Below are 14,931 nucleotides of genomic sequence, written 5' to 3'. Positions count from 1 at the left end.
GCGAGGGTTGAAAGTATTACTATGCAAGGTTACGCAGTATTCAATTCTGAGTCTCTGTAGTATTACTCCATGAGGCTCTGTAGCATTACTCGGCGAGGGTAGAAGGTATTACTCTGCAAGGTTATGTTGTATTTATTCCTGAGCCTCCGTAGTATTACTCTCCGAGGCTCTGTAGCATTACTCGGCAAAGTAGAAAGCATTACTCTGCAAGGTTACGTAGTATTTATTCCTGAGCCTCCGTAGTATTACTCTCCGAGGCTCTGTAGCATTACTCGGCAAAGTAGAAAGCATTACTCTGCAAGGTTACGTAGTATTTATTCCTGAGCCTCCGTAGTATTACTCTCCGAGGCTCTGTAGCATTACTCAGTGAGTGTAGAAGGTATTACTCTGCAAGGTTACGTAGTATTTATTCCTGAGCCTCCGTAGTATTACTCTCCGAGGCTCTGTAGCATTACTCGGTGAGGGTAGAAGGTATTATTCTGAAAGGTAACGTAGAATTAATTCCCGAGCCTCTGTAGTATTTCTCCGCTAGGCTTCGTAATTAGCATCTTCTTGGAGTTACACACACTTTACTGCAACGGTCACGTAGTATAACAAAATGCATAATCAAATGACTTTGGTGGCCTTGATTTAGACTCCTGTGCACCAGAAAATTCCATTTTTTATATTTTTAAAATTTGAAACCTTTATTGTATTTTGACTTTAATCTCCGACAACTCACATCAATCATCTTCATCCACGAACACAGAGATGGATTTAAACGCTGGTGGGACTTTGATGTTGAAGGTCACGTTCCTGCTTTGATCTGTTTGTTCGCTTTAATCTGTGGCTGCATCTAATCTGGTTGCTAGGCGACATAAGTAGTAGGAGTCGTTTGTGAATGTTGATTGTTTTAATCGCCGGATTATCTTCATGAAACGTTAAGATTTGAACAGGTAACACAATCATTAACACATTTTATTAACACACTTTATTACAACATTATTAACACATTTTATTTAAACACACTTTATTAACACACTTTATTGCTACGTATTTTATTAACTCATATTTTGAGTATTGATGGATTATTTTTATTATTTATTATTCTATTCTATTCTATTATATGTGTTATCTTGACCTTTAAAGTATATATTTTATTGAATATTGTTTTGATTGTTTAAGCGCTTTGTGACCCTGGTCTGGAAAAGCACTATATAAATAAATATTACTTACTTACTTACTTATTACAACACATTTTATTAACACACTTTATAGACTCACTTTATTAACACACTTTATTGCAACATATTTTTATTAACACATTTTATTGCAACATATTTTATCATATTCATTCAGTGCTTTTTTAGGGACACAAAAAGACTCTTTACATTAAGGATAAACATACACACACAATTTTAATTTCATTGCATAATATTCTATTTGTGTGTATTTTACCGCACAATATTGCATTTTTTAATTTGTCTATTTTAACGCACAATATGGATTTTTTGTATTTGTTTATTTTACTAAACAATATTCTATTTTGTGTATTTTACTGCACAATATTTTATTTTGTGTATTTGTTTATTTTACTGCACAATATTCTATTTTGTGTATTTGTTTATTTTACTGCACAATATTCTATTTTGTTTATTTTACTGCACAATATTCTATTTTGTGTATTTGTTTATTTTACTGCACAATATTCTATTTTGTTTATTTTACTGCACAATATTCTATTTTGTGTATTTTACTTCACAATATTTTATTTTTGTATTGTATTACACCATATTTTATGTTGGGTATTTTACTGCACAATAATGTATTTTTGTATTTGTTTATTTTACTGCACAATATTTTATTTTTGTATTTTATTACACCATATTCTATTTTGTGTATTTTATATGCACAATGTTATATTTTATGTATTTTACTGCACACTATTGTATTTTTTAAATTGTGTATTTTACTGCACAATATTGTATTTTTTTTGGGGTATTTTACAGCACAATATTTTATTTTTCTATTTTATTACACCATATTGTATTTTGTGTATTTTACTGCACAATATTGTATTTTTTTATTTGTGTATTTTACTGCACAATATTTATTTTTTAAATTTGTGTATTTTACTACACAATATTCTACTTTGTGTATTTTACTGCACAATATTGTTTTTTTTAATTTGTGTATTTCACTGCACAATAATATATTTTGTGTATTTTACCTGCACAATATTCTGTTTTGTGTATTTTACTGCACAATAATTTATTTTGTGTATTTTACTGCACAATAATGTATTTTGTGTATTTTACTGCACGATATTTTTATTTTGTATATTTTACCTGCACAATAATGTATTTTGTGTATTTTACTGCACGATATTTTTATTTTGTGTATTTTACTGCACAATATTGTATTTCGTGTATTTTACTGGACAATATTATATTTTGTCTCTCTGTACAACAGATAGTACCACTAACATAAGTTCCTCTCTGTACTAAAAACATCTCTATCAAGGTAAAAAAAAAAAACACAGGGAGCGGCGTCCGTGAACGCATCACGGACGGGTGTCTGCGGGAGTGAAGTCGAGCTGCAGGGGGCGATCCTTCTCTCCTGGACCCCCCTTACCCCCCCCTCCCTCACCCCCCCCAACATACGGAACATCCTGCCTCGACAGAGAGGGGGAGGAGAGAGAGAGAGAGAGAGAGAGAGAGAGAGAGAGAGAGAGAGAGAGAGAGGGAAGGAGGGAGAGAAGGAGAAGATCTCAGGATCTCACAGAAGAAGGAGCTCCGGAGTAAACCTCGCTCACTCGGATTTTACCACCGGATGGTTCTGGACGGGCGGCGCGCTCTTCAACTTGGACGGTACCTGCGAGACTCGAGCCTCCCCCCCGCCCCTCTCACCTAGCACCGGAACACTCCCCCCCCCCCCCACACACACACCTCTATCTCTCCCCCTCCGGTCCGTGAAGGCAGCAGCAGCAGGGAGGCTCCTGCCCGCCTCAGAGCCACCATGAAGCTGCCCTCGCTGCTCGCGCTCACGGCGCTGCTGGCGCGCGTCGCTACGGTACGAGCTCCTTTGTTACTTCCAGACGCGTGCGTGTGCGTGTGTGTGCGCGTGCGGACAAGACGGTGACGGTGTGTTTATCTGAAGGAAATCCTGCGACTCGACCTACATATCAACCGCTGCCCCCCCCCCTCACATCCCACAATCCTTTGTGTCTCAGTGTCGGGGTTTATCCTTCTGTGGCCCCCCGGAGTCAAGTGTGTGTGTGTGTGTGTGTGTGTGTGTGTGTGTGTGTGAGGGTAATTAGTGGCTAATCTCTAATTGAGCTTGATGACGGGTTGCTGGTTCGATTCCCCGGTGTGCGGTGTCTGTGTCACGAGCTCACATCCTGTCGTAAATGTCGGGGTCCACCAGCCTCACTGCGGCTCTAACCACTTTATTGTGTGTGTGTGCGTGCGTGTGTGTGCGACCTCCAGCCGGCGACACACACACACACACACACACACACACCCCTCATCCCAAGATGCTGCGTTGAGGAGGTGTGTGTGTGAGGAGGTGTGTGTGAGGAGGTGTGTGTGTGAGGAGATGTGTGTGTGTGAGGAGGTGTGTGTGTGAGGAGGTGTGTGTGTGAGGAGATGTGTGTGTGTGAGGAGGTGTGTGTGTGAGGAGGTGTGTGTGTGAGGTGTGTGTGCGTGAGGAAGTTAACGGCGATGCGGAAGGCTCGTCTGAATGATGTCATCGGGAATCGCGGGGCTTCTGGAGATGATGATGATGATGATGATGATGAAAGTGATGAAGATGAAGGTGGATGAACGCAAACTAGATTCCATCACCTCTTAAAAAATCCACATCCTGTGATGAACATGATGAAGATGATGATGATGATGATGATGAAGATGAGGAAGATACTGATGAAGATGATGATGATGAAGATGATGATGTGATGAAGATGGTGATTATGATGATAAGGAAGATAATGCTGAAGATGATGATGATGAAGATGAGGAAGGTAATGATGATGAAAATGATGATGAAGATGATGATGACGAAGGTAATGATGAGGATGATGATGAACATGATGATGATGATGAAGAGGATGATGATGAAGATGAGGAAGGTAATGATGATGAAAATGATGATGAAGATGATGACGATGAAGATGATGAAGACGAGGAAGGTAATGATGAGGAAGATGAAGATTATGAAGATTATGATGAAGATGATGAAGATGGAGATGATGAAGATGATGAAGATGAAGATGGAGATGATGATGATGATGATGATGTTGAATATGAGGATGAAGATGAAGATGATGATGAAGGTGATGAAGATGATGAAGATGATGATGATGAAGATGAGGAAGGTAATGATGATGAAGGTGATGATGATGAAGATGATGATTAGGAAGATAATGATGAAGATGATGAAGATGAAGATGAAGATGGAGATGAAGATGAAGATGAAGATGATGAAGATGAAGATGAAGATGGAGATGATGATGAAGATGAAGATGAAGATGATGATGATGATGAAGATGATGATGATGATGATGGTGAAGATGATGAAGATGATGATGAAGATGATGATGATGATGCTGATGATGGTGAAGATGATGATGATGATGGTGAAGATGATGAAGATGATGAAGATGATGATGATGATGATGATGGTGAAGATGATGAAGATGATGATAAAAATTATGATGATGATGAAGATGATGATGATGGTGAAGAGGATGATGATGGTGAAGATGATGATGATGATAAAAATGATGATGATGATGATGATGGTGAAGATGATGAAGATGATGATAAAAATGATGATGATGATGAAGATGATGATGAAGATGATGATGATGATGAAGATGATGATGATGATGAAGATGATGAAGATGAAGATCTTCGTGCGAAGTCTCTTCACAAAAGGTTATATTTAGACGTAATAAAAAAGTTGTGTGTGTTTGAAGTTCACACACACGGTGGCAATAGTTGTTCTATTTTTAGCTCAGGTGTGTGTCGGAGTCGTGACGCTTGTGTGGATCGATTGTGTTGCTGGAGTGACAGAGAAGATACACAACTCGACACAACTCTTAAGATCTAAGATCGTCTCGTGTCTTTGATCCGACACACACACTTGTGTTCGAGTGTGTTGATCTGCACACGCAACAGACACCAGGATGTGGGGAAACTGAACAAATCAATCAACCTGATTGACAGATGATTATCAGAACTCAGGATCTTCTTCATCATATGATCGATAGTTTTGAGGGTTTTTTCAATGTTTCGAGAGCAGATGAAGTTGTTTGAAGTTTAAAGAGCGTCAAGTAAAGACTGAGAATAAACAGGAAGTTGAACAAGAATCTTAGTTTAAAACACTTCAGATTAATAATTTAAGGATAAACATTTATTTTTGAAATTTAACGTAACTAAGTTTTCGTTTTCAGTGCTAAAAAACATGAATCCAACAATTTTAAACTAAAATCCAACAATTTTCAACTATAATCCAACAATTTTCAACTAAAATCCAACAATTTTAAATTATAATCCAACGATTTTCAACTATAATCCAACAATTTTCAACTATAATCAAACAATTTTCAACTAAAATCCAACAATTTTAAATTATAATCCAACAATTTTCAACTAAAATCCAACAATTTTAAATTATAATCCAACGATTTTCAACTATAATCAAACAATTTTCAACTAAAATCCAACAATTTTAAATTATAATCCAACGATTTTCAACTATAATCAAACAATTTTCAACTATAATCAAACAATTTTCTACTAAAATCAATCAATTTTCAACTATAATCAAACAATTTTCTACTAAAATCAATCAATTTTCAACTATAATAAAACATTTTTCAACTATAATCAAACAATTTTCAACTATAATCAAACAATTTTCTACTAAAATCAATCAATTTTCAACTATAATCAAACAATTTTCAACTATAATCAAACAATTTTCAACTATAATCAAAAATATAGTTGTCAAATAAACTAAAAGAAAGAAAACAAGTATTATTTCATGTATTTAATTAAATAATATTGAAGTCAATCGTGTACAAAGTAGAAACTCTCCAGATGTCAGGATCTTATATAACATCTTTTATCTTCATCATGTTCCTGCTGCACTTGTTCTCAACTCTTGGACTCGCTCATCTCCTCGATTACAGCTTCTTAAGTCTGAGCCACGACTCCGGGTTCCATCCTTTCATGTATTAAACGGCTGCACTTCCTGGTAAACATCCGATGACAAATGATCAAATAATCCAAATCTAATCTGAGCCCAGATCAAATTAGAAGTAATAGAATCTGCAGAGGCTCGAGGCAACATGTCCGCCATCGTTCCTCGTCACTCGTGTTTGGAGCCGAGAGTTGAACGTCTTTGTGCTTCGACTCTGATCATTAGAGGCTCGTGATGGAGCTGATGGTTTATATACAAATACTTTGATTATAGTTGAAAATTGTTTGATTATAGTTGAAAATTGTTTGATTATAGTTGAAAATTGTTTGATTATAGTTGAAAATTGTTTGATTATAGTTGAAAATTGTTTGATTATAGTTGAAAATTGTTTGATTATAGTTGAAAATTGTTGGATTATAGTTGAAAATTGTTTGATTAAAGTTGAAAATAGTTTGAATAAAGTTGAAAATTGTTTGATTATAGTTGAAAATTGATTGATTATAGTTGAAAATTGTTTGATTATAGTTGAAAATTGTTTGATTATAGTTGAAAATTGTTTGATTATAGTTGAAAATTGTTGGATTATAGTTGAAAATTGTTTGATTAAAGTTGAAAATTGTTTGAATAAAGTTGAAAATTGTTTGATTATAGTTGAAAATTGTTTGATTATAGTTGAAAATTGATTGATTATAGTTGAAAATTGTTTGATTATAGTTGAAAATTGTTGGATTATAGTTGAAAATTGTTTGATTATAGTTGAAAATTGTTGGATTATAGTTGAAAATTGTTTGATTAAAGTTGAAAATTGTTTGAATAAAGTTGAAAATTGTTTGATTATAGTTGAAAATTGTTTGATTATAGTTGAAAATTGATTGATTATAGTTGAAAATTGTTTGATTATAGTTGAAAATTGTTGGATTATAGTTGAAAATTGTTTGATTATAGTTGAAAATTGTTGGATTATAGTTGAAAATTGTTTGATTATAGTTGAAAATTGTTGGATTATAGTTAATAATTGTTGGATTATTGTTGAATTTTTTTTTTATTATAGTTGAAAATTGTTTAATTATAGTTGAAAATTGTTGGATTATAGTTGAAAATTGTTTGATTATAGTTAAAAACAAATTATAATAATGTACTTATTGAAAATGTTGTATTATTTGAAGCAAACTATTGTCTAAAACTTGCAAATATACTGTCAACTGACGTAAAAGACTAAAATTGAAACGAAATAAACTAAATTTCTCATCCAAACTCTTGTACGTCTCGACCTGTGCAAAGAAAAGTAAAAAAAACAATCAATCTGGACTCAAATCAAGAACTGATGCAACATTTCTTTATTTCAAAGCCTCATTAAACTGCTCCTCTCGGCGACCTCTGACCCCTGTCGTCCAGATTAAGAATCCGGTGGTGAGTCTCCCTTTGACATCATCACATCCGGCCGACTCTGTCCCTCGATGGCCGTCATTTTCCCACAGACATCTGTTGTGTGTGTGTGTGAGTGTGTGTGTGTGTGTGTGTGTGTGTGTGTGTGTGTGTGTGTGTGTGTGTGGGCTCAGAGCTGGTGGATCTCTGCAGCCAAGAACCTGCTCCAGAGAGAAGAGTCTGGAGCTCTTTGAGGATCACGTTCAACCGGTGGATGAATCAGGGGCTTGTGAGGGACAAAGATGGAGGGATGAAGGAGCCAGAAGAAGGAGGACAGAACCAGCAGAAGGAAAGGAATGCGAGACGCAATTTGACACAGGAAGTGGTTCTGGGCCCGGAGGACAAAGTCCTCTCACAAACATGTTGGCAGGAGGGGGGCGGGGTGAGGGGGGTTATTTCAGGTGTGTGTGAAGGTATTTCAGGTGTGTGTGTGAAGACTCCGGGTCAGGAAATGAAAGAGATGCCGGTTCATATCCGGAGACCTGAGAGAATAATGATGGCTCTCAGAGAGACGGACGGATACTTTTTAATATTAGTGCCGGATGTTTACGCTTCCAACTCTGGAAGTCGTTTCTCATCACGGAGGAAGAAGATCCTTCTAGAAGAAAGTCACGAGTGACTTGAAAAGTTACCCAACATAACCCTGAAACTCTGCATCACAACCTTTGAAGAAAAAGTTAAAGACTGAGAACGTTTTATTTATTTATTACCATCTTATTTTGTAGTTTTTTACAGTATATTTGTCAGATATCTTGCGTGTAATCATTTTGAAATACTATCAAACATTTTTAACTGTAGTGATACACATACAAACATTGTTATTGTCATGTAAACATTATGTTTGTCATGTGAACATTATGTTTGTCATGTGAATATTATGTTTGTCATGTGAACATTATGTTTGTCATGTGAATATTATGTTTGTCATGTGAACATTATGTTTGTCATGTGAATATTATGTTTGTCATGTGAACATTATGTTTGTCATGTGAACGTTATGTTTGTCATGTGAAAGTTATGTTTGTCATGTGAAAGTTATGTTTGTCATGTGAACATTATGTTTGTCATGTGAACGTTATGTTTGTCATGTGAACATTATGTTTGTCATGTGAACGTTATGTTTGTCATGTGAAAGTTATGTTTGTCATGTGAACATTATGTTTGTCATGTGAACATTATGTTTGTCATGTGAAAGTTATGTTTGTCATGTGAACATTATGTTTGTCATGTGAACGTTATGTTTGTCATGTGAAAGTTATGTTTGTCATGTGAAAGTTATGTTTGTCATGTGAAAGTTATGTTTGTCATGTGAACATTATGTTTGTCATGTAAACATTGTTTGTCATGTGAACATTATGTTTGTCATGTGAACATTATGTTTGTCATGTGAACATTATGTGTGTCATGTAAACATTATGTTTGTCATATGAACATTATGTTTGTCATGTAAACATTGTTTGTCATGTAAACATTGTTTGTCATGTGAACATTATGTTTGTCATATGAACATTATGTGTGTCATGTAAACATTATGTTTGTCATGTAAACATTGTTTGTCATGTGAACATTATGTTTGTCATGTGAACATTATGTTTGTCATGTGAACATTATGTGTGTCATGTAAACATTATGTTTGTCATATGAACATTATGTTTGCCATGTGAACATTATGTGTGTCATGTAAACATTATGTTTGTCATATGAACATTATGTTTGTCATGTGAACATTATGTTTGTCATGTGAACATTATGTTTGTCATGTGAACATTATGTTTGTCATGTAAACATTGTTTGTCATGTGAACATTATGTTTGTCATGTGAACATTATGTGTGTCATGTGAAAGTTATGTTTGCCATGTGAACATTATGTTTGTCATGTAAACATTATGTTTGTCATGTGAACATTTAAGTTTGTCATGTGAACATTATGTTTGTCATGTGAACATTATGTTTGTCATGTGAACATTTAAGTTTGTCATGTGAACATTATGTTTGTCATGTAAACATTATGTTTGTCATATGGACATTATGTGTGTCATGTGAAAGTTATGTTTGCCATGTGAACATTATGTTTGTCATGTAAACATTATGTTTGTCATGTGAACATTTAAGTTTGTCATGTGAACATTATGTTTGTCATGTGAACATTATGTTTGTCATGTAAACATTATGTTTGTCATGTGAACATTATGTGTGTCATGTGAAAGTTATGTTTGCCATATGAACATTTAAGTTTATCATGTGAACATTATGTTTGTCATGTAAACATTATTTTTGTCATGTGAACATTATGTGTGTCATGTGAAAGTTATGTTTGCCATGTGAACATTATGTTTGTCATGTAAACATTATGTTTGTCATGTGAACATTTAAGTTTGTCATGTGAACATTATGTTTGTCATGTGAACATTATGTTTGTCATGTGAACATTATGTTTGTCATGTGAACATTATGTTTGTCATATGAACATTTAAGTTTGTCATATGAACATTTAAGTTTATCATGTGAACATTATGTTTGTCATATGAACATTTAAGTTTATCATGTGAACATTATGTTTGTCATGTGAACATTTAAGTTTGTAATGTAAACATTTAAGTTATCCTGTGAACATTATGTTTGTCATGTGAACTTTAATGTGTCATAAGAACTCGCTAGCATTTAGCAACGAGTACTAGTGTAGGAAGCGGAACATGGAGTAAAGATTCCAATAAGGCCTTCAATTCAGAGGTACTGATCCTCATCCCTCTATCATAATATAGTTGGCTCAGCTCATGGAGTGAGGCAGACGGAGGACGTGCCTCTCCTCTCATTTGAAGCTCATGAACAACTTTTTTTTTGACGTAAATGAAGTGAAAATAACACGGCAGGGTTATGAGTCTCGACGGTGTGGTCCGGGCCCCCGGCCAAGAGCCAGGTCTCCGTGAGACGGATCACGTTGCTGATCCGACCGGATTCAAGCCTGCAGCTAGTTGTCCTCCACGCTCACTCCAAGACCATCTAGAAATCACAGGAACATTCTTTCTAACGTTCACATAATCTTAGTTTTACACCATCTCTCTCCGGCTCCCGTCTGGCCATAGATTCGGTGTCGTATCTCGCACTTCAACTCACGACCAGGGCTGAGTAAGAGGAACCGGTTAAAACCTGCCCGAGGCTGCTTCAGAAAGAGAGTGTTGACGCTTCCGTCCAACGCTTGTGAAGCCGAACCTCCGAGTGAAGTGTGAGATTCTCAGTCCCGTCCCTTTTATCCGGCTGCCAGGACCTGCATGGACCTTATGCAAGCGCTGAACCAGGAAGTGATGCGGCTCAGGATGGGCAGCAGCTGAAAGCAGGAAGGAGTCTTTCAAAGTAACGTCCAATGTCGTGACGCACTCGCCCGGGTTTCACCGTCCAGCACCAGAACTGAAAATAGAAAGCAAATGAACGGATGTCAGCTTCAACTTCTAAAACTTTAGTTGTCCAGTTTATATAACTTTTTAAGTGCCATGTGAACATAAGAAATGTCATGTTAACATTAAAAATGTCATGTGAATATTTTTATTCCCATATAAACATTATAATAGTCATGTGGACATTATATCCGTCTTGTGTTTATATTATATCAGTCACTCGCAAAATTAGTGTCATATGAAGTTATAATAGTTATGTAAACATTATAAGTGTCATGTGAACATTCCAAGTGTCAGGTGAACATTATAAGTGTCATGTGAACATTATTACTGTCATGTGAACATTATAATAGTCAAATGAACATTCTAAGTGTCAGGTGAACATTATAAGTGTCATGTGAACATTATTACTGTCATGTGAACATTATAATAGTCATGTGAACATTCTAAGTGTCAGGTGAACATTATAATAGTCATGTGAACATCATAAGTGTCATATGAACATTATATGTGTCAGGTGAATATAACAAGGTTCATGTGAACATTATAAGTGTAATGTGAACATTATAATAGTCATCTGAACATTATAAGTTTCATATGGACATTATGAGTGGCAGATGAAACATTATAAGTGTCAGGTGAATATTACAAGGTTCATGTGAACATTATAAGTGTCATATGAACAAAATAGTTGTCATGTGAACATTATAAGTGTCAGGTGAATATAACAAGGTTCATGTGAACATTGTAAGTGTCAGGTGAACATTATAAGTGTCATGTGAACATTATTACTGTCATGTGAACATTATCATAGTCAAATGAACATTCTAAGTGTCATGTGAACATTACAATAGTCATGTGAACATTCTAAGTGTCAGGTGAACATTACAAGTGGCAGATGAATATTACAAGTGTCAGGTGAACATTATAATAGTCATGTGAACATCATAAGTGTCATATGAACATTATATGTGTCAGGTGAATATAACAAGGTTCATGTGAACATTATAAGTGTCATGTGAACATTATAATAGTCATCTGAACATTATAAGTTTCATATGGACATTATGAGTGGCAGATGAAACATTATAAGTGTCAGGTGAATATTACAAGGTTCATGTGAACATTATAAGTGTCATGTGAACATTATAATAGTCATGTGAACATTCTAAGTGTCAGGTGAACATTACAAGTGGCAGATGAATATTACAAGTGTCAGGTGAACATTATAATAGTCATGTGAACATCATAAGTGTCATATGAACATTATATGTGTCAGGTGAATATAACAAGGTTCATGTGAACATTATAAGTGTAATGTGAACATTATAATAGTCATCTGAACATTATAAGTTTCATATGGACATTATGAGTGGCAGATGAAACATTATAAGTGTCAGGTGAATATTACAAGGTTCATGTGAACATTATAAGTGTCATATGAACAAAATAGTTGTCATGTGAACATTATAAGTGTCATATGAATATAATAATAGTCATGTGAACATTATAAGCGTCATATAACATTAATAGTTGTCATATGACGATTATAAGTGTCATGTGGACATTTTAGGTGTCAGGTGAACATTCTAAGTGTCATATGAACATCATGTTTCTTCTGTGTTTGAGGGCATAATGTGTCAGAGGAAGATTATAAGTGTCATGTGAACATTATAAGTGTCATATGAATATAATAATAGTCATGTGAACATTATAATCGTCATATAACATTAATAGTTGTCAGTCATGTGAACATTCTAAGTGTCATATGAACATCATGTTTCTTCTGTGTTTGAGGGCATAATGTGTCAGAGGAAGATTATAAGTGTCATGTGAACATTATAAGCGTCATGTGAACATGATGTGTTTGTTGGACTTTTTACGTGTGTCATGTCACTTGTTTGGTTTAACTTGTGTCGGTAAAGATCTAAAAATAAATGGAAATCATGAAGCTGGTAGCGACGCTAAAGAAGATGCAGGTGGAGTCAGTCCTTGTTGAAATCCTTCCCCGGAGAGAAGCCACTTGAGTTTCCAGTGTCGCATTAAGTTCATCTTCCTGGTTTTAAATAGTTAATATTACATAAAAGGCTCACCTAGCACGTTCGCACGCGAACCCTCACAGTTTTTTTTTTTATGAGTTTCCCCGTCGGCGTGGACGTCGCCGTCCAAAAAGGAATCCTGTGATTGCAATTACAGACGATTCTCTCTCTCGAAAAAAAACCCTTTTGCCGAAACAAGGAGATGGACGACCGCCGGGCACATTAACATGTTATTACTGCACACCATCGCCGTCTGAGAAACGGCAGCATTTTTTTTTCTTTTCTGTTGATTCAGTGAGTCAGAGGGAGACGGAGAACGCTGCGAGGTGTTTTAGGTAGGTCAAAACTCAGCTCCGGCAGATTCTAAACACACAGCTTCCCTCGCAGTAATTGGGAAGCTCTGCGCAGACTAGCGTGGTCTCTGGAGGAGAGAGGGGGGAGGATGGTTATTGGGGTGTGGGGGGTGGGGGGGGGGAGATAGAGAGACGAGACGAGGGAGGGAGGAGAGCGATGGAAAAAGAGAGACCACAAGATAATGAGAAAGAGGGGAGAAAATGGAGAGAGAGGTAGAGATGGAAAAAGAGTTCAGCCGACGGTGAGACGCCCCGGACGAGAGAGAGAGAGAGAGAGAGAGGGGGAGTGTGTGAGGGAGGCAGACGGACGGGAAGGATGGAGGGAGATCCAGAAAGATGAGAGTGTTCGGATGATGGGGATGACGGCGAAAGGGATGGAGAGCGAGAGTGTGTGGGTGGGGGAGGGGTGAGGTTGGGGGCGCTCCCCACTTTCGGTCCCGGGAGACTGCGCTCTACCTGCTCTCCATGGCCGTCGTCATGACAACCAGCATGGCCGCCTCAGTCACAGCCTCCGAAAGAAAAAAGAAAATCTCTCTCGACTGGTTTCGTCTTCCTCGCCAGTCGCCGCTCATTCATTCGCTTTTTATAGCTCATTCTCTATTTTCTGACTTTTTTTCTATCTTGGGCTCTTTCTTCTCCTCCTCCTCCTCCTCTTCCTCCTCTTCCTGGCGTCCATCTGTTCCACGACGCTGAAGTGGCGAGCGAGGGAAGATGGAGATGGAGGATCAGTTGTTTTTTTTGTCCACCTGCGTGTTGGATTAACCTCGAAGAGAAAGGAAATGTTTTTTGTTTTTTTTCTGTGACGACTGTATTTCCACTCGTGGCGAGACGAAATATACGAAGTTTCTTTTAAATCATTTAACTGCAGGAAACTGTCATAGCAAAGTAAATATTGTTGTTTAATTGTTCATTTAAAAATCAATAAATATTAATAGAGTATTTGTGCTTCTTTATTTTTGCGATATTCAAGTGTAGCATTATTTTCTAACATACCTTAATTTTCACTACATAAATGCACCTTTAGATAAAATCTATTTTTATTATCTTAACCCAGTCACGAATTTAAAAAATACTGTTACTGTTTGTATTCTTTAGGGGTTAAATATACGCTTAAGACACTCAAGATTTGTAGTTTTTAGTAGGTTTCTTTTCCGGGGGACTCCGGAATAGGGTCACCCTAATAGAACTGTTGACTATGAAACTGACTCTTTTAAAATGTGTCAGATGGCTCTAACTAGTTATATCTAGAGTTCAACTAGTTATCTTTAAATATCTTTATTAAAAAATCTATTCTCCTTCTTCCTTTTTTTTGATTATTGTTTTTTTTTCTTTTTTTCTTAAGAAAGGTGCTTTTATGTCATATTTTAAAATGAAATTCATATTAAATTAAATATTAAACAACTTATTTTACGTCATAAAAACACTTTTATCCACTGAATTTGATGTATTTTATCATATTTTTTTAAAAAACTATATGAAAAATGCTATTCCATCGTTCAAATTCTTTAAATTAAGTCAATTTTAAAATAATAAAA

At 35.9% G+C, this 14,931-nt stretch overlaps 1 protein-coding gene across 2 annotated transcripts in view; it reads left to right on the top strand.

The window, feature by feature from the left end:
• The first annotated feature begins 2,728 nt into the window (after positions 1 to 2,728).
• Positions 2,729 to 14,931, top strand: part of sdc3 (syndecan 3) — a 69,699-nt gene continuing 57,496 nt past the window's right edge. Inside the window, exon 1 of one of the 2 annotated variants that reach the window (XM_087786402.1) lies at positions 2,729 to 3,051. In XM_087786402.1, the coding sequence (XP_087642528.1) occupies positions 2,998 to 3,051 (54 nt within the window). In that variant the 5' untranslated portion in view covers positions 2,729 to 2,997. The remainder of the gene's footprint in view (positions 3,052 to 14,931) is intronic. The other variant, XM_087786403.1, reaches the window with a different exon arrangement.

Source organism: Callionymus lyra, chromosome 3 (assembly GCF_982586985.1).
Source record: "Callionymus lyra chromosome 3, fCalLyr1.hap1.1, whole genome shotgun sequence".
NCBI lineage: Eukaryota > Metazoa > Chordata > Actinopteri > Syngnathiformes > Callionymidae > Callionymus > Callionymus lyra.
Note: the sequence above shows the minus strand (reverse complement) of the source record. Positions and strands in the feature narration are given on the sequence as shown.